This window comes from Loxodonta africana, chromosome 14 (assembly GCF_030014295.1).
Source record: "Loxodonta africana isolate mLoxAfr1 chromosome 14, mLoxAfr1.hap2, whole genome shotgun sequence".
Lineage (NCBI taxonomy): Eukaryota > Metazoa > Chordata > Mammalia > Proboscidea > Elephantidae > Loxodonta > Loxodonta africana.
In genome coordinates this window covers 10038942-10059514 of record NC_087355.1, presented here as the reverse complement: position 1 = coordinate 10059514, position 20573 = coordinate 10038942, and the positions used below count along the sequence as shown (strand labels likewise).

Genomic DNA, 20573 nt, shown 5'->3' with positions numbered 1-20573 from the left:
AACATTTTTTTTTTTTTAATTGTGTTGAGTATACATATAACAAAGAAGCCCTGGAGGCACAGTGGTTAAGCACTCAGCTGCCAACCTAAAGGTTGGAGGTTCAAACCCACCAGCGGCTTCGGTGGAGAAAAGGCCTGTAAAGATTACAGCCTAGGAAACCCTATGGGACAGTTCTACTTTGTCCTACAGGGTCACTGTGAGTCGGGAATCAACTCAACGGCATACAACAACAATCATATAACAAAAATTTTGCCATTTCAATATTTTTATATGTACAATTCAGTGAAATTACATTCATTATGTACAACCATCACCAAGATAATTCCCAAATTTTTCCATCACCCTTAAAAGAAGCTCAATGCCCCCTAAGCTTTGACTCCCTCTTTTCCCCCTCCCTCCTACTCTTGGTAACCACCAACAGACTTTTTAAAGCCCTGCCTAATCTCAAGTCCTTCAACTGACGGTATGCTTGCTGAGGGGACGCTCCCTTCTTACTTATCTTTGAATTCTCGACAGTATTGTACACATGATAGTTATGAAATACCGGAGCTGAATCGAAAGCAACTAACAACAATTTATTCCCTTAGAGGTTTGTGGAAATATTTTTGGGGAAATATACAAGAGATTATCGCCCATATCGGTTATATAACACTATGAATTTACTTAAGAAAACAGGAAGACTACAAATTAATCATCAGGAAGAGGGACAAATCATCAAAGCTTTAGGATAATCTCTCATTCTCAAGGAACAGGTATTAAAGGAACCTAGCTACGGCTGAGAGAAATCTCGGACATTTTCTCCTCTCAAAGGCTTGAGACAGCTGCCTTCTCACACCAAAGTTCCTTCCCACACCAAAGTTCCTCTTTAACTCCTCTGGTTTACACATACACACACACCCAAACACACATTCATGTGTGCACACACATGGCACACGTGCACACACATACAAAAGCCTCAACCCAGGGCTGATTTCTCTTTAGCTGTTGGCGCTTCTGATAATTTATAGCCCTGGCGTATTAAAGCCTCCCTGCAAGGGGGTGGGACTTAAGGAGGTAGGAGAAAGGCAGGGTGAGATCTAGGTACATGGGTTGACTGGGACAACGGCTGTTAGCTTGTGGCAACCACAGAAGGAGGCATCATCAAGACTAGGAGGTCAGTGATACCAGCAACGACTACAAACCACAGGGAGAAAGGCTTTCTGGTGCTTTGACAGTTGCTTAAACAGTGTGAGAAGGGGGCAGGCTTACCATTAATAAGGTAGGGGTGATTGCAGCACTTTCGTAATTCCATCATAGTGTTTAAAAGGTTGGGTACGTTAGCTTGACCACCACCTTTGGAAAGAAATGTAAAATTCTTCTCAAGGATGGCTCGGTAATATTTCTTCTGAATGTTTGTTAGCTCAACTTCAATAATAGTCTCTTCTTTGGGGGCCAAGTTCTTTTCTACATCTTCCTTGAGACGTCTCAACATCATTGGCTTTAGAATAGCCTGAAGTTTTTGCACCTAAAAAAGGACCTTAAGTAAATACTGGTATCACAATTTACTTGCACGTTAAAAACATATCCTAACATGGAAAATAAGGATTATCTTATGTATTTACCCCTCATTTTAATTTTTCAAAGTCCAGTAAGAGTGAAGGGTATGAAGGTACGAATCTTTCAGCTTTCAAAACAGAAGCACGTGAAGATTTCAAATCGACTTCTTCACCTATACAGGGTTTGATTCCTGAACAGCCAGGAGGCTGGTAATGTACACAGCAGAAATAACCCAATAATACATTCAGCTTTCCCTTGTTTGTCTTAAGCCACAGAGATGATGAGGAAGAGGAAAGAGATAACATCACAGGAGCGCTATGCTTTAGCTCTCTTCCCTTCTAGACAGAGCTAATAGAACAGAAGAGAATGAGCTGGGGGGTGCCTAGTCCCCTCGCTGAAGAGCAAGCAGAGACACCTCGCCTGAGTTCTCTTTCTGTTGATTGGCTATCTGCCCACCATGTAGTTTTTATCGTAGAAAATCAAAGCAAAACAAAAGAGACTTAACGTTGAACTAAGGTAAGAGGTTTTAAACAGTAAGTTGGAGAGCAGGGCACGTGAAGACCAGGATTTCAGATATAGCTCCATATTTATTTCAAATGCAGCACATAAAATATAACTAATACCCACGTAACTCTTACAGTATATGACCAACCACTTTTCATCCAGTACCTCTTACTTCTCATAGCAATCCTGTGTGGTAGTTAGGACTCATGTTTTTAAAAGGAAAATATGTGGGCTCACTGTGAACCACACGGCCAAGTGGACATGGTCCAGAAGTGAGCCTAGAGCCTCAAAACTCTGGGAGGCAAAGAGTTTTACAAACGTCAGTGGCCTCTGAGACTATTCCCGAAAGTGAACACGATCAAACCACCAATCTGAAGGGCACAGTGTCTCTGAAAATTAAGCAAAAGGCTATATATTCTCTTTACCCATCTCGATAGCCCTTCATTAGACAAGCCAAAAGCCTTCGTGACGATGACGTGCAATGTCTAAGAAAAGGACATTGAAAATTTCATGCACCCTGTTTAAGAGGTGGGAGAGACTGTACATATAACTCACATTTTAAAACAGTTAAATATTAATGCTTTGCCATTCCATGGGTTAATCTTCAGTTACATTAGTAAAAACATGGCGGATGTGATACGTACCTGCTCTTCAGTTTTCAGATCACCAAACTCTTGCATAAAGGTGGTTTCTGAAGGGAAGCGACTTGGTTCCAAGAAATGAAGCAAGCTGAAAAGCTCTTCCACTGTGTTCTGCAGCGGGGTCCCGGTCAGCAGCACTTTGTGTTCCTGTAGTAACGCAAGGAATGAAACTGACCAAATCGGCACAGAAACTGTCTGGAAGCCAAAGCCTCTCTCCAGATACCCATTTTTCTACTTCTATTCAGCAATGCTGGAAACCCCGGTGGCGTAGTGGTTAAGTGCTATGACTGCCAGCCAAAAGGTCAGCAGTTCTAATCTGCAAGGCGCTCCTTGGAAACTCTTATGAGGCAGTTCTACTCTGTCCTACAGGATCGCTATGAGTCGGAATCGACTCAATGGCAACAGGTAATGGGTGACTCACCAATGTCAATTTAGCATCCACCCTATGAAAGGCGTAAGAATTGGGCACTAAGGTGGAGATGCAAGGAAAACCAGGCTCCTACTTGACATAAATAAATACGTGGAGGGTTCTCTCTAGAGCTCTGTTGTTGTTAGCTGTTATTGAGTTGGCCCCCAACTCACGGCAACCCCATGCACAAAAGAATAAAATGCTGCCCAGTCCTGTGCCATCGCCATGATTGGTTACAAATCAGACCATTGTGATCTGTAAGGTTTTCATTGGCTGATTTTGGAAGTAGACTGCCAGGTCTTTCTTCCCAGCACATCTTAGTCTGGAAGCTAAGATGCACTGAAACCTGTTCAGCATCATAGCAGTGCACAAGCCTCCACTGATAAGAGGGGTAGTGGAGGCACTGGCATGAGGGGCACTGGCCAGGAATCGAACCTGAGTCTTCCACATAGAAGGCAAGAATTCTACCGCTGAAGCCAATGTCCCCTCTAGAACTCTACAACTCCTTAAATGTGTCCTGCCATTTTGTTTCTTCCAGGGTTATTAGGCCAATATTTTAGTACTGGGGCTTCCTAAATCCTCTAAGTCTCAATGCTTTTTCCCTACCACAGCTAAGTTTTTTCCTGAAGTCCCTTGACTCAGATAAAGCTTATATGCTTCTTTCTGTTCTCTAAATCAACAGTGCTCTCAACTCTCCATCTGCTTCCTGCATGACTCACTTTAGAGACAAAAGACATTCTTCTACATGTAACACCATATGAAAAACTATTTTGTTCTGCAAACATTTCAAACAAGCAAAGAGGTCAGCTTGGTTTTAAATACCATAATCACTTTTTTTTTAAATAATCAGATGCTATTTTTAACTTTCTCTCTTTCAACCAAATTAGTATTTCTTTAAATTCTTCCTGTTTACAAACTCTTCTCCAGCTTTCCTCATACAGTTGTTCCCTTGTACTTCTATTTCTATATATCCAACACAGAGGAGCTGTTTGGCGATGGTTAGTTTTAATAATAGTAAGTTTATGAACAGTAAGAGTCTTACTATGTTCTACTTTATTTGACTATTAGATATACAGTACAGTTGACAGCTACAGCTAATAAAACTACCTTAGAAAGTGATTACACTTAAGTAGGTTCAAAAGTAATATTCTGACTATCTTTAACTTGGGATCTGACAAGACTTTGTTGCCAAGCAGAGAGTATATGCTCAGTAAATACCAGAGGGATGACGTAACCAAGGACAGGTAGATTTTCTTAGTTTCCGCCATGTTTTATTTGTCAAGGAAGCTATCTGAAAGTAAGGTAAAACAGTTCAATGTGCTCTTATTCCTCCATTTCTCCCCTCTGAATAAAGATGTCTCTAATTCGGGAAGATGCCTTCACCTTCAGATCCATTAAATTCACAAAGAGTAAGGAGTTTGTGAATCAATTCAAGATTTCCTAATCATACAACCAACCTTGTGGATAACGTGAGCCACAAAAACTGGCATACTCAAGTCCTGGGTAATTTTATCCAAGACTTTTTATTTTTTATATCATAACACATGTAGGAAGAGTGATTTCAGTGAAAGAGCTGTAGTGATGCTAATACTTATCTCCCTGTATTTTATACCCTTCGTTACTGTGTTACATTTAAATCCTGAACCCCTAACCAAATACTTCAGAAACAGCCTTTCGACTTTTCATTAATTTCAAAATAAGCTTATTTGGGAAAAGGAAAGGAGCTCCATTTATTGGCCTGCTACCTCTCAATGGCTGTTTAATACTCAGTTTACTTAATGACTGCACACACGACCCTTTTAAATAGTTGCATATAAGTAGCTGAATAAAGCCAAGTTCAAAATGGGTAAAGAGCAAGTAATATATGTTAATACACAGTGCCCCAAAAACATCACTGAAGGGACTTAGGCTACAGAGCTTTTCAGCTCCAAGCTCAACTGTGGTGACAGATATACCTTTGGCTTGAAAACACCACCTTTCTTTTTAGCCCTGACTGGAGTGATGTCCCTTTAATTTCATTTCAGCAAATTTCATTTCAGCAGACTCCTTAATTTGGGCGGGGCCTCCTGACAATGAAAGATGAGCTAAGAGACTCAGTGGACAACCCCGGCCGCTCCACAGCAGCCCCTCCTTGATAAGGAGGGGCAAGGAGACAGTCTGCTTTTCCAGAGCTCCTGTGGTGGACCGTGAGGGCCTGTAGGCGTCCCTCAACAAGGGCTTTCTTTGTGATGGGAGAGTTGAGGCACTCATTGGTCTTCCTTCTCTGAGAATGCATTTTCATCCTAACTCAGTCTCATTTCGTTGAGAACAATCTGCTATAACCTGCTGTGTAGTTTGATAGAGCCACTACTCACTATTTTGGCTGTAACTCAGTCTAGGAAAGAAGAATAAAAAATGACAAGTAACGTCTATTGTAAGTAAAGACTTAGAGAGCAGGCAATAAGCTGTTCAGAACTGGATGTCAAATGCAATTATGTTCTAATTCTGAACAATGATGTCTTTCATTCTGAAAACATCTCTTATGAGATAAAGATTCTTAATCATCAGAAAAGCAAATATTTCATTCATTTGCTAATTGGCCTCCCCAGATGGTGAGCCAAGTCCTGGGGACAGCCAGCAGGGCTGGGGCAGTCAGGGTCCCCCAGCTGGGCACCTCTGGTAGTTGGCAACCAGAAAAAGCAGTTGCTGTCAATTCTGACTCACGGGGACCCCATGTGTATGGAAGTAGACCCGTGCTCCACAGGATTTTCAATGGCTGATTTCTCAGAAGTAGATCATCGGCCTTTTCTCTGAGGTATCTCTGGATGGACTTGAACTTCCAACCTTTTGGTTAGCAGCCAAGCACATTAACTGTTTGTACCACCCAGGGGCAGTTGGCAGCCCTCTCCTATTACCCAAGTGTGACATACAAATATTTATTATTTTCTAAATGTGCCACTCTGTGAAAAAGGTTAGGGCACGCTGTGATTTGTAACAGCAAGTTTATCTGGATAATAGATTTTAATCCATTAATGAAGTTTTAGTATTAAAACAAACAAACAAACAAATCCACTGCTTTTGAGTCGATTCCAACTCAAAGCGACCTAGCAGGACAGAGCAGAACTGCCCCATAAGGTTTCCAAGGCTGTAATCTTTATGGAAGCAGACTGCCACATCTTTCACCTGCAGAGAAGCTGGTGAATTTGAACTGCTGACCTTTTGGCTGGCAGCTGAGCGCTTAACACCTGTGCCACCAGGGCTCCAGAAGTTTTAGGATAAATAATAGAAAATCCTTTGAAGCCTCTCAATGACAATTAGATTGTTTGATGTTGGTAGAGTTAAATCAATTTGTACTCACAAGTGGAGGCCTATTTTGCAGTAAGAATTACTATCTTGACTCATATGAACTAATAATAGAACACAACTTAGATAAACTCAGTCAGATAGCCACTTCAGCTTTCAGGGAACAGTGACATAACAGTCTTTTCCATGGAACAGTAGGGAGATGGGGGCCCAGCACATAAGATGCATTTAGGTATTTAATGAGCATCAGTGTTGACCTAGAGCTCTGATGGCGCAGTGGTTAAGACCTCCAACTGTTAACCAAAAGGTCAGCAGTTCAAATCCACCAGTCGCTTCTTGGAAACCCTATAGGGCAGCTTTACTCTGTCCTATAGGGTCATTTTGAGTTAGAATCAACTTGGCAGCAACAGGTAGTAGGTAGTAGCAGCAGTTACCTGCAGATACAGGTTTATTTCCAAGCAGTGCTAAACTGTCACCTGGAGAGACCAAATACAGTCATAGACTTTCCCTTTTCCATATGCTTAACCATAACTTCAAGACTGTATACTGTTTCTAAGTTGTTTTGTGGACTGGTCAACAAATAATATAAACTGCTTTGAGAAAGGTCCTAGTTAAGATAGCTTTAATACTAACTCATTAGGTAGAAAAATGGGAAATACCATCCTAACTAGGAAAATTCAGTCAGATTTCTTCCTGTAAACAAAACTAAATTTTGGTTGTTTGTTTTTATTTAAAAGAATGGCTGGCTAATCCAATCCCCTTAATTTAAGAATAAAAGAAGCTGCTTCAAAGAACCAGCTATAAAACAGAAAGCTTTTAGGTATTCTTTTCCAAAGTTCCACAGACTTCAGTTAAAAAAAAAAATTATAGCCATGGAAATATAGTATATTCCTCCCCATCTTAAACTCCTAATTAATAAGAGATCAAATTTATTTATGAGTACACATTAAAGAAATTTTTAAAAATCTTTTTGTACTTTTTTGAAACTCATCAAAAAACCTAAGACACTCTAAATGACAATAACAGCTTCCAAACTGTATGTTAAAAGTGAAAAACAAATTATCGTAAGCCACCTTATAAACTATGGAGTGAAAAGGAAGCCTGGGATGACCGAGGGCACACAGCGGTTTCTGCTAGGACATCACATACACACACAGCATGGGACAGAAAATCAGTCACACTCTGCTACTTACACAATATGGCATCCCATGATGCCCTTACTGAAAAAATCTAGGAAATCATCTAGTCAGGAACACCTGACCATCTCTTGGGAACCTGGAAGAGGATGGGACAATGCAGTCTAAAACTCCAGATCAAATCCAAAGTCCTGTAAATATCTCAACCTTCTAAGTGGCTGTGCAAACTGGACCAACCCCAGATACCCTGCCAAACCCTCTCAGAACTTGCACCTACCAGTTCCACTGGTCATACTATGCCAAAACCTATGAGCCCTGAAATATGACTGGATGGTCACCAATGAGGTGAAGTTTGGCCCCAGCTTCTGAAATGTCCGTATTTATAAACAAAGGGAAAATTCGACAAAATATGTGAAACTCACTTGAGTAAAAATAAGACTATGACTATATTTTCTGTATACCACTGTAGTAAAGACACCAGCAAACAATGTAAAAATCCGGAAGACAGCAGCTCTTTTTGAGTAACTGGAAGTCTAAGAGGATATATCACAATATTTAATAAGCTTTGCAAACACCCTTCATAGGCATCAAGGTCACAGCAGCAAGAATCTCAAGTCAGTAATAACTCAGGTTCGTTGGAATCACCAACATGACCACTGACCAAGTCCATCATCTTGAGTCCCTCCAGCAGCTTGCAGTTCCTATTCTTTAGCCTGTGAGCTTCGTCAATGACCACACAGCGCCATGGAATATTCCGCAGCTCAGGACAATCAGTCAAAATCATCTCAAATGTAGTGATGATGGCATGGAACTTATAGGACCCCTTTATCACTCGACCCTACAAGAACAACTCTGAATTATTATGATGCATCAAAGACTACATTAGTAACTTTGAGGGTGAATATATTAGCATAAACGTACGTATTTATCCTTTTGGAAATCTATTTTAGGTAACACATTCTGTTTTCAAGTTATTTGGGGAGTTTTAAGCTGTTAGGGTATAACACAGAGCTCAAAAACCTTGCCTTTCTTAAGGAAGTCAGAAAATTGTTAGCAACATTTCCGATCCAACTTCCTTACACACCACATGCAGCTAAGTGCCAAGAGGTGCCCCACACAGGTCACAGCTGTAGGCTCCAAAAGGTGAGAGGCCAAAGGGATTATGCACAAAGCTAATTTTTAAAAAACTTTTTACTTTTTTAAACTTTTTTACTTCTAAAACTTTTTTAAAAATCTCTAAAAAAAAAAAAATTCAATCAAGACAGAACTTATGATAATTCCCAAAGCTAATGGTATATACAAAAATAGATTTCAGTATTTTTTTCACCTTTACTTATCTAATTGCAGGTCAGGTGTTACAGTTACACTTAAACAAAAATGCAAAGCAAAACTCCCATTTCCAATTACAGGAGTTCCACTGGCTACCTAGGATTTAAAACTATTTCTAGCACATACTATTCTTCCTTCTTTATCATGTCATTTCTAATGCTTCACTGTCAATATCACAGAATAAATAATTGCATATAGGTAAATAGAATAAAATTATAAAAATTGCTATAATTAAGCCAAAGTATAAATCTGTCCCTTTGGATATATTTCATCCAGTGTGTCACATATTTCAAGGACTTTTTACATGCCTAATATTTTTCACTTCTAGCAACTTTATAATACATTATAATAAGATATTCTTCCTATTCACACTCGATAACACCACTTTTCAATTTAGCATTCTCTTTGGCTTATAAAATAAAACCAATTAGCATATCAACATGTTACATAGATTTCTGTGGTCATCTAAGGTAAAAATTACACTCAGAATGACCAAGGCTATAAAAATAAAGAGCTGTATTGACAAGATATAGAAATGTGATATAAACACAAATGTGATATAAACACAAACTGGATAAGAAATCTCACCCGAGTTTCTCAATTTAGCAAAATCTTGACCTTCCCCCCAAGCCGCTGAGACCATTTTACTTTCCAGCTCCTTAAAAGGCCCGTAATAACTACAGATGATAACATCTGTGACATTTTTACCTGTGGATCTTTGAAGTACATTTCATACAACTGAATGGTCCGACGACTAGCTTGACTCCCATGATACACAACCACGTTCAACTCTGTCCAGGTACGAAACTCCCTTTCCCAGTTGGGGATTGTGGACAATGGGGCAATTACTAAAAAAGGGCCATGGATTCCTTTCAAATATATCTCATAGAGAAATGTAATGGACTGGATAGTTTTTCCCAAACCCATTTCATCTGCTAAAATGCAGTTTCGCCTTTGAGGGAAAATAAAATAAGGAAAGTGTAATGAGTACAGATATTAAGACATTGTCTTTTCAACAAAAGGTAAACTATTACAATCACAAATGCATACCTATATGGCTTCACATGTTCTCATAGAGTCAATAAAATACATTTCTAAACAAAATTCTAAGAAACATTCTTCCTACATAATTCTATCAATCTCTATTATTATATTTGCTAAATAAATATTAAGTATATTCCCAATGCTTACTGTTAAAACTTTTTAGAGTTAAAATACTATTTAATTTTTAAAAATTAACTAATATTTTAAATACCTACAGAGGAAAAGAGCTACAGACATTTTTAAAAGTGAAGAAAAAAAATGTTTCACATACATGTTGTACCAATTGAAAAGTAGCCAGTTCACTCCCTCCAACTGGTATTCCCTGAGTTTGTTATTGTTTTTATACTCCCTGGAACTCTCTGATTTCTTCCAATCATCAGCAGGAGGTCGCTCCTGTTTCAAATAGAGTAAATCCCCTTAGTGGTTTCTCAACGACCACACTGGTATGCTATTTTCAAATTAAATCTTCTACCATGGGCCAATTCTTACCACACGCTCTGTTTCCGGCTCCCTGGACATGAGCTTTTCAAACTCTTCGACCTTGGCTGGGTCTAGGTCCTGCCTCAGCTCCCACGTGCTGTCTTCATAAGGAAGTGAGCACCACTTCACCAGGTAGTGTGTCACAGGCTGGGCCGGGGCAGAGACCAGAAGGGAGGTCATTGTGCCAAAAAAAAGAGAATCCCCAGGAAAAGCCCCCTCTCTGCTTCATTTATCCATACACACTACTCCAGCAGTGTTGGAGGTGGCAGAAGTTCTAAAATTCTGACCACTAGGTTCCTAGTTATAACGTCCAATCAAAACTACAAACGGTGAAAAGCCAAAAAGTATAAAGAAATAGTTAATAAGCAATTAGAGCTGAATTCAAGCCTCATTCTTGTACATGCAGATCATATATCAATGTCTGATTCAGCCTTAAGCAGCTAGTTTCTGAAATAAGGAGAAATAAGCTTAAATGTATTAGGATCTCTGCCTTTTCTGCTGAGAGAAAGATATTCTTTATATTGATCTCTCTGAAATAACATATTTGAGCTCTAGAAGACTAGAGGGAAACTATCTTGGGATCAGTGGGACTTCCTTTGTCCTCCTCTAGAGAACACTCTGGCTTGCTGACCCGCATTTTAGCACCAAGGTACCCTGACCTTCCGGTTGTAATATTAAAAACATTTGCTGTGCTTTGTAAAAATAAAAATGCTACAAAGCAAAAAATTTGAAGTACAACTAAGCAAAACTAGAAGAGTAACTAACCATCATGTTACAGATTTGGTATCTGTAACATCACGGTTTCCTGATGTGGGGTCTGAAGTAAAATGCGAGTGCTTTACAGACTTACTAGAGTTGTTAGACAAACTTCCAAACCCAAACACTTCCTATATAAAACTAAATTCATGTGAAGAAGCCAGGATGACAGAACTCATGGTGGGCACACGGTTGCCAGGACACCATGCTCAGGAAGCCACTAGGCTTATCCTTTACAACCTCACAGGGCAAGGCAACATGAGAATGCCAAGCCTGGGATCTCATCAAGAGAAATATTTCATACTATCCTCTGTGGACCAACATCAACCTTAGTTGATCCACTTCACGAAGGACGCCCAGTGCTAAATAATATTAAACTCCATTCTGTTACAAGAGCACTCTCCATCATAGAAGGGAAATCGGTGCTACATGATAGATTAATACCAAAACGTATTGATTCTTTATTGATTGTATTCTGAAATTGTGTAAAATGTATTGGCTTCATATGGAAAACAGATTTAAAAAAAAAAAAAGCTCTCAAACTAAACATAAAACATATTAAGTCAAAACTAACAGCAAGTCAGTAAATTTCAGTTAAATTTAGACCAAGTGTGTCATAACCCAAGGCTCTGACTGGGGCTGGGTCTAGAATTCTACAGTCTTTCTCCGTCAACACAGATGTTTTATCTGAGGCTCCGCCTCCTAATACAAACACTGTCCTGTTACCTCTCCCCGATCGTCCGTGCTGCGTGCAAAGTCCATTATCCGGTCCACCTCCACGTAATCTGGATTGAAAAGCTCATCCTCGATCTGCACCAAAAGGGGCGGAGGGGGTAAAATGCTTATTTATTTCCTGAGAGTAAACACTATTTCACTTTTCACCAGGCAATAATATTTTGGGTCACAGCAATATAAAATTCCTGTCTGGCAGATTCTAATACATTAATTGAAATGCTACCATTTAGCAAAATCATTCCCCATAAGGAAATCAGACTTCTCAGACTTTGTTAACTAGGTCTTTTAATTACTGTGAGAAACTTTTTACTGTGAGAGAATGTTTAAGAATATTTTAAATGAAGTGTGAAATTACAATTCACTAATGAGCAATCCAAAAGGCTTATGGCATGCAACGCATTTAGCATTCTCAAAACTACAGCTTGCAATAAGGCATCGGAGCTGTGCACACCAAGAGCTACCAGAGTCTCATAACCACTGGAGTTGTCGGGTGCTTTACAGCATCAATTTCTACAATGTTATTCAGGAGCTAAAATCACTGATACCAGAGGACTGCATATTTCCGTGTGAAAGGTTATACTGTTTGGTCTTCTTTGCCAATCAACCTATTAACATCTGGTTTAGAATAATGGTCTTGTTGTCAATCTTTAAGCATTTTATTCAAACACAGAATGTTTGAGTATAAGTATTAAGAATAAAGAAATGAGGTTTAAATAATTGGGTCATTTAGCCAATACATTAACCACCTTTATAAAAGTCAAACAATACTGCTTGCTTGGAAAGTTACCTAATATAAAAGAATAGAATAAGGCTCAAGGGGAAGTTGTAGACTGAATCAAACTTTAAAGGAGTCAGGATCAGATAAGTTTCCAAATGTTAGTCAGAAAACAAAGGATATGTTATTAAATGTTCCTACTAATTAATTCATAAATAGTATAACTATTAAAATACTTTGTAAAAACATATTAGAAGTCACTTAAACATCATTCTTATCCCCTGAACTGCAGATTGAAAGGATAAATTGTTCAGTCAGTCTGCTCAAGGATAAAAACGTTCTCTGGGCTACTGTGCCATTTAAAATGCCCGGTTTGGAGGCTTTTAACTGTGAATTAGGAAAAAAAAGCAGAAATATAAATATGTGTTTCAACTGCCTTAAGCTTTCACATAGGCAAAAAATTCACTGAAACGTTCAGTTAATTTAAAATGTTAACATATGAATGCATTGTCCTTATCAAAAGTGTCTATCTAGATTTAGGTACATAATACATAGGTATTACTCATATACAGCACAAACACTAACATTTTCCACAAACTCTTTGTGTTGATAGCAAGAGCTCTCTTTAAGACAATGTATTCTTAAATATAAGCTTTCATATTCAGTACTGGACTAAAACCTTTAACTTCTCCTAAACACTTCCACCCTCTAAGTGAGCAATCTATACCATCATGCATATGACAAAATTTCTAGTCTAAATGATCTTTTCAAATAGAGGTTTTAGTTGCAGTGGACTTGCAAGGAAACCTAAGGTGAAATAAAGAATGTAAAAGCAGCCCAAACCCCAAAGTAGTGGAACCATGCAGTACCTGAAGCAATGACGGTCTACAGATACAACAAACAGATGGTGCGTGCGTGCGTGTGTGTACATGTGGAAAAGGATTGCTCTCCTGCTCTGCTAACCCATGGACCATCTTTTCCAACCCAAGTTTAAGCTACTGCCATTCAGGATAGCACTTAAGATTTCCAGTTGCCAAGTTACTGGCAAGATAATGTACATTGACCATGGTACAGGTGACAAATACAGATAGACTCAAACAGGCTATATAGCCAGAGTCAGGCACGATTCTCTAACGTGCATGTGACTAGAGGAAACACAGTCCAAAAAAAATTTAATAAACAGGACCAGGATTTAAGGATGGGGGAAAAATGACCGTTGAGTTTTTTCCTTTTCCCTCCCACTGATGCACATAAAAGGCAGAACATACACCGTCTCTTTCTAAAAGGACGCTGATGATTTCAACTTGCCCAGGGTCACAAAAATTTAACTCTAGTTTCATTAACAAGAGCAAGAAAGAAATAGAACTTCACAGCATTTTCCTGGAAAGATCACTTTCAAAAAAAAAAGAATCACCTTAATATTCTCCATTTTTGTAAGACGTGAGTCCCATGTAAGTGATTCCATTCCCCCTCAGTGGCAACTACTACACTGACAAAAAAGCTTAATACTCGGAATAGGACAGGTTGTGTGGTACAAACTTAAGTCCAGTGAAGAACAACAGCCTCATCTCCCATCTAATGCTAACTTTACAATCTGCCAGATTCCAGAACACAGACCTATGATGTGAGGTTACTAGATTTTATTCCAGCATCTCCAAAAGGGCACGGGGTGAGGAGCAGGTTGTTAAACAGGTATTATTTTGCATCAAATGTCAACAGTTTACATTCTTTTAACTCTTTTATGAAGATGAAAACTAATAAATCAGCAAATCTAATCTTTCAGTGTTAGGGTTTTTCTTTTACCTACCTGAGGCTATACGTGAAATCAGTTTGGTGACCAGAAGTCCAGAGACCCCAGTAACCAGTTTGTAAAAGCCTTTTTTTTTTTTTTAAATGAAACTGACCTCGGTGGAGAGAAGCTGGCACTTTCTGTAAATGCCCTAGGAATGGTTGTCTTTTCATCATAATTGATAACCAGAATAAAGGGCATGGGCAGAGACACCATACCAACTTCTACACCACAGCACATCAACTGTGAAACTGAGTTTAGTGAACGTTCTACAATCAGGTATTGACCTAAAATAATTTTGCTACACGCCTCCCCCAATAGAAGTTTTGTATCTTCAAACTTGCACTTATTATTTAATGTACATTTTTTAACCTGCTAAATTTCAATTAAGCTTTTGTCTACTTACTTTTTTCATTGTCTACTAACTGCACTTTAATTTCAAGGTTTTAATCACACTGTCATCACTGTTTCTACATATAAGGACCAGTATCTTTGAGACTAAGCAACAGGAAGAATGAGAAATTTCCTGTTTACAAAGTTTTTAGCAATAACCAGTTACCAATATGCAAGAAACAGTACCAAATGAGGCAAACTAGCTTTTCTTAATAATGTACTGAACTAAAATTCAAAATGCAGAACATTTCAATAAAGCAAATACTGTAGAAAATTAACCAGGTACTTCATACCTCGGAAAGGAATTTGTTCTGGCCCTGCTTTGCCTTGAATCGTTTAATCTTTTGCTGAATTCTCTTATCTTTTTCCAGATCTTCTATGGATGCCCACTGACAATGAAGGTAAGAGCTAAAAGAATAAAACAATATCCTTAAAACATGGAAAAATATTATTTTACTATATATGTCTCTATTATAAAAAAAAAAATCAGCTGAATAGGTCATTAAAAAAATAACATGTTTGATTACTTATAGAGCCTGTTGGGTAACATTCAGCACAACCACTAATGTTCGGGAATAAGGAAAGAAAATCAATATTAGTGCCTAAATTTTGCCTTCTGTCCTGAGCCTCCAGCTCTCTTATCCACTACCCATAAATACAAAAAAGGATGTAATAGCAAGTGGTGTTCATAAGTGATTGGATTACACTTCAATACAAAGCAATTAAGCACTACAGGTGGCCTTAATTATGAATTTATGTTTTGAGCCTTTTATCATTGAGAATAAAAGTCTTTTATAAAGTTTAAAAAAAAAATGCAAATTTAAACGAGCAATCCTTCAAGATAAGGGGTGTAATGTGCCTGTGATGTATACAAGGCCTATCCTACCGGCCCCAAAGGTATGCCTAATTTAGTCCTCCTAGCTCAGTTGGGGAGAAAAGAGTCACCTTCACTCCCTTAACACCTACCCATGCTTCCCTCGGTCCTAATCGGGCCCTGCACTCCCAAACCCAGGCCCCTCCCAAAGCACTGAAATTATGCCCTATTGTCCCTTGTGAATTCTCTCATCATGTAACTCTACCCTGTCCTGGCACCAGGGAAGTCCAAACACTTCAGATTCACCACTTGTCTGCTGTTGCGGTGGTGTGCTTTCTCTAACCTTAACTTGAATCCACTCCACCCTCCTTTTTTCTTCCCCGAGACTCACAGGGACATAGTTAAAGTTTTACGGTACCTTTGACATTCTCTTGTTTGGAATTTCAATATACTTTTATACCATCATCCTTTCTCTGTCCCTAATAGCCTCGACTCTCTCTCTTTTTTCTCCTTCTGTGATGGCATTAAAAAAAATGAGATGTTCTGGGGCCATGGATGGCGCATGAACACCTGAAACTATTGCCCTCAGATCATCTTTAAACCTTAAACCAAAAATATCTCCTGAAGTAATCTTAAAACCAAACAATAGTTTAGATTAACTAATGAAAAAGGTCTGTCTTGAGTATTAAGATCTTTTAAGAACTATCTATATGGGATCAAACTGACAACAGGTACTCGAAATATTAGATAGGAATCTTAGGGGGCAGTGAATTTATGTTAATGCAGGAGGAACAACTCAGAAAAGGAGAGTGAGAATGGTTGCACGACTCGAAGACTGTAATTAATATCACTAAACTGTACATTTAGAAACTGCTGAATTGGTGTATGTTTTGCTGTGTGCATTCTCAACAACAACAAAATTAAAAAACAAAAAAGAAGTTAGATGCTTGTATACAAAACTCTTTCAAAATCAAGGTTCTACCACTCTTAAAAATTATGTAGCCATTATAAATGTCAGAAAAATGATTAATGATATGGAAAATATTTATGATACTGGGTATTACATCACTTATATTTATATAATGCTAATAGCATTTTCAAAGGTAAGCCTGATTTAGATCTTCTAGAATTGACTGAGGGAAAAAAGAACTATGAACTCACGAATCGATACAAATCCTGCACACACACACAGAAAATACACTAGATGAAAATGCATCAAAATGTTAATAATGATCAATTCTGGATGGTAAGATTGTAAATATTTATTTTCTACTTCCAACTTATATCTTCCAAATTTCTAATAAATAATACTGCTATAATCAGAAGCCTTATAAAAATAACCTACTATAGCCTCCTAGGAGCTCTGGTGGCACAGTGGTTAAGAGCTACAGCTGCTAACCAAAAAGGTCAGCAGTTTGAATCCACCAGCCACTCCTTGGAAACCCTACGGGGCAGTTCTACTCTGACCTATAGGGTTCACTGTAAGTCAGAATCAACTCGATGGCAACGGGTTTATAGTCTCCTAATTACTGGACCAGAAAAAGGCACATGTGCTGTCAGCATCCTTGTCTCAGTTGCGGTGCGAATGCCTTTAAAGCATCGGTAGTGTGGATGTGAGCTGAGACAGGCGCTAAAGAAAGTGAGTCCAGCCCTGTCCCCTTCCTGAGCCAGACTGAAATCTTCAGTCAGTGACCCCACTTTTCAGGTCCTGATAATAACCCACCCCGAAGGCTTACTCAGGAGGGAGAGAAGAGATCAAAGGGGGGCTGGTATGTTTCAGTAGGTAATTAAGTTAAGGAAAAAGGTATGTTGTACTGGAGGACTAGTATTAAAAATGTTAAGAAAAATATTATAAAGCAATAAACAAGAAAAATATTATGAAGCTAATAAATAATCTGAAATAGTCTCTACAAATAATAGTTTATGGTCACTTTGGAAAATAAAATTTCATTTTTAAACGTAATTTATCTTTATGAAGAGCAAGTGTATCATTTATGCCTAATCCTGGTAAAGACAATACAAAAAAAAAAAAGAAAATTAAAGACCATATCACTTTTGAACACTGATGCAAAATTCTAAGTGAAATATTAACTAACATAATTCCACACCACATTGAGAAAACAATACACATGACCAAGTAGGATTTATTCTAGGAATGCAAGGTTGGTTCAGCATTAGGAGGAAACCCATTAAAAAATAATACCCAATATTAACAAACCTAAGGAGAAAAATCACACAATTATTTCCATAAATGCTAAGAAAGCCTTTTACAAAATCTATTATGGATTTTAAAACTCAGGAAAACAGGAACTGATAGGCAGTTTATTAACATCATAGACTATACATAGACCTTAGTCCTAAAGCCAGAGTCTTACTAAACGGGGAAACATCACAAGCTTTCCCACTAAGATCAGAAACAAGGTAAGGATTCCTATTATCTTCACTATTATTCAGTGTTGTATTCAAAGTCCTAGTCAAATGCAGTTAATTAGAGAAAATAATAAAAGGCATAATAATTGAAAAATAAGAAGGAAAGCTATCTCTATTTGCAGATGAAATGATCATGTACCTGGAAAACCCCAGAGAATCAAGTAGAAAACTAATTCAAACAAACAAAAAATACAAAATGTAGCAGAATATAAAATATACAGACATTTACAGCCTTCATTCACACAAACAATAACCAGTTATAAAATATAATGCTAAAGGAATCCTCAATTACAATACCAACAAAGATAAAATACTTAGGAATAGATTTAATAAGAAATGTGCAAAACTTATACAAGGAAATACTTAAAACACTCCTAAAAAGATACAAAAGTAGACTTGAACAAATGGAAAGACATCCTGTATTTTTGAATAGCATGACTCAGTACCAAAACTCATAAATTTATAAATTGAACAGCATTCAAATAAAATTAAAATCAAGCATTTGTGTACAGCTAGACAAGTTAATGCTGAACTTCGTATACAAAAACAAACATTCAAGAACAGCTTGAAAAAAAATTAAAAAAGAAAAGCTATTACGGGAGTCTACATTAACCAGATATTAAAATATACTATTAAGTAAAATAGTGTGGTACTGGCTTATAAGGAGACAGACAGATCAAAGGAAAAGAATAAAGTATACAAATAGAGCCAAATAAACACATAACTTTAATATATGATAAATAAAGGTTGCATTCAAATCACTGGACCAAGGATGGAACATTTTAATACTGGTGCTAGAATGACAGATAGTCATTTGGAAAAGATACTTAGATCCACACCTTACACTATACACAAGAATAAACACCAAATGGAGTAGGCACCTAAACGTAAAAAAGGGAACCATACTAGAAGAAAACACAGGCAAATTCCTCTGTAACCTGGGCGTAAGGAAATGCTTTCTAACTATAGCCAGAGGAAAAAAGACTGATAAGTCAAAGTATATCAATGCATTTTAGAAAAAAACTTTCAGAACGCAATACACACCATAAATAAAGCCAAAAGACAAAGAGAAACTTTGAAAAGATACTTGTAACACATAAAACAGATAAAGAACTAATATCCCACACATACGAAGGACTCTTCAAAATTGGGGGAAGCACAACAGGAAAATGGGCAAAAGACATCAACAGATACAAAATGTCTATTAAAACTTACAGAACAATATTCAACCTCATTCATAAAAGAGAAATGCTAGTTAAAACTACACTGAGACACAATCTCTCACAAAAAATAGAACAATACATTCTGTTGGAAAGGCTGTGGAGAAATAGGCACTCTCATGTATTATGGGCGGGAATGCAAGCTGTTACAAACCTATGGCAGGGACTTTGTCAAGAGCTAACAAAACTACATATGCACTAACGTTTCAATCTGGCAATGAAAATACACAGGCATGCAACAACAGTAACAACAACCAAAAAATATGTGTGTGGTTACATAGGTTGATACAGACGCATATCTGTGTATGGGAAGGCATATGCAAGTGTATGCACACACATGTATAGGTGTAACTGTAGGCATATGTAGTATATACTTACGTGTGTGCTACGTACATATCCATACATATAATAAAGCACATAGGAGGCACAGATACGGAGACGTCCTAGACATAGCCAAACAACTCATGGGATTGGTTTACTGGGTTAAAAGGTTTAGAACCATAACCTCCTGGGGCAACTCAGTCAATTGACGTAACATAGTTCATGAAGATAATGTTCTACACCCTAGTTTGGTGAGTAGTGTCTGGAGTCTTAAAAGCTTGTGAGCAGTCATCTAAGACTGTACAAATATTGGACTCTACTCCGCTGGAGCAAAAGAGCATGAAGGAAACCAAAGACTCAAAGAAGAAACTAGTCCGCCAAACTAAGAGCCCACATGAACTGTGTCCTCTAACCTGTGACCAGAAGAATGAGATGGTACCTGGTTATCACTACCAACCGTTCTGATCAGGGACATAATAGAAGGTCCTGGGGTAGAAAGGGAGAAAAACAAAGGACAAAATTCAAATTCCTAAAAAAGACTAGACCTATTGGTCTGATAGAGACTAGAGGAACCCCAAGACTTGCCCTAACATACCCTTTGAACATAGAACTGAAGCCACTCCCAGAGGTCACCTTTAAGCCAATTAACAGATTGGCTTATAAAAAAAAAAAAAAAATCACCCTTGAGAAACGTGATCTCTTAAACAATCAATTACATGAAGCCAAACAGTCAACATTTACCCAAAAGCAAAGATGAGAAGGCAAGGAGGGGAAAGGAAGCTAGATTAATGGAAACAGGTCAGAATGGAAATACTGATAATGCTGACACAATGTGAAAATTGCAACCAATGTCACAAAAGAACTTGCATAAAAATTGTTAAGTAGAATCCTAATTTGCGATGTAAACATTCACCTAAAACAGGGTAAAATATTTAAAAAAGAAAATGCAAAGACAGGAGAATAAATCCCACCCCCCACCCCCCCACCCCCCGCTGCAGCATTATTTGTAATGCAATGCAAGCCCTACACAGCTGTAACA

The 20573-nt window shown here is 38.0% G+C and overlaps 1 protein-coding gene across 7 annotated transcripts in view; it reads right to left on the bottom strand.

Annotated features, from left to right (window-relative positions):
- CHD7 (chromodomain helicase DNA binding protein 7) overlaps positions 1-20573 on the bottom strand; it is a 226510-nt gene that overhangs the window by 44080 nt on the left and 161857 nt on the right. For all 7 annotated transcript variants that reach the window (XM_064267725.1, XM_064267724.1, XM_064267728.1 and 4 more), the window contains 8 exons: positions 15043-15157; positions 11844-11927; positions 10371-10508; positions 10153-10274; positions 9546-9789; positions 8170-8346; positions 2685-2828; positions 1249-1504 (listed from right to left, as the gene is read on the bottom strand). In XM_064267725.1, coding sequence (XP_064123795.1) covers positions 1249-1504; positions 2685-2828; positions 8170-8346; positions 9546-9789; positions 10153-10274; positions 10371-10508; positions 11844-11927; positions 15043-15157 — 1280 coding nt within the window. The remainder of the gene's footprint in view (positions 1-1248; positions 1505-2684; positions 2829-8169; positions 8347-9545; positions 9790-10152; positions 10275-10370; positions 10509-11843; positions 11928-15042; positions 15158-20573) is intronic.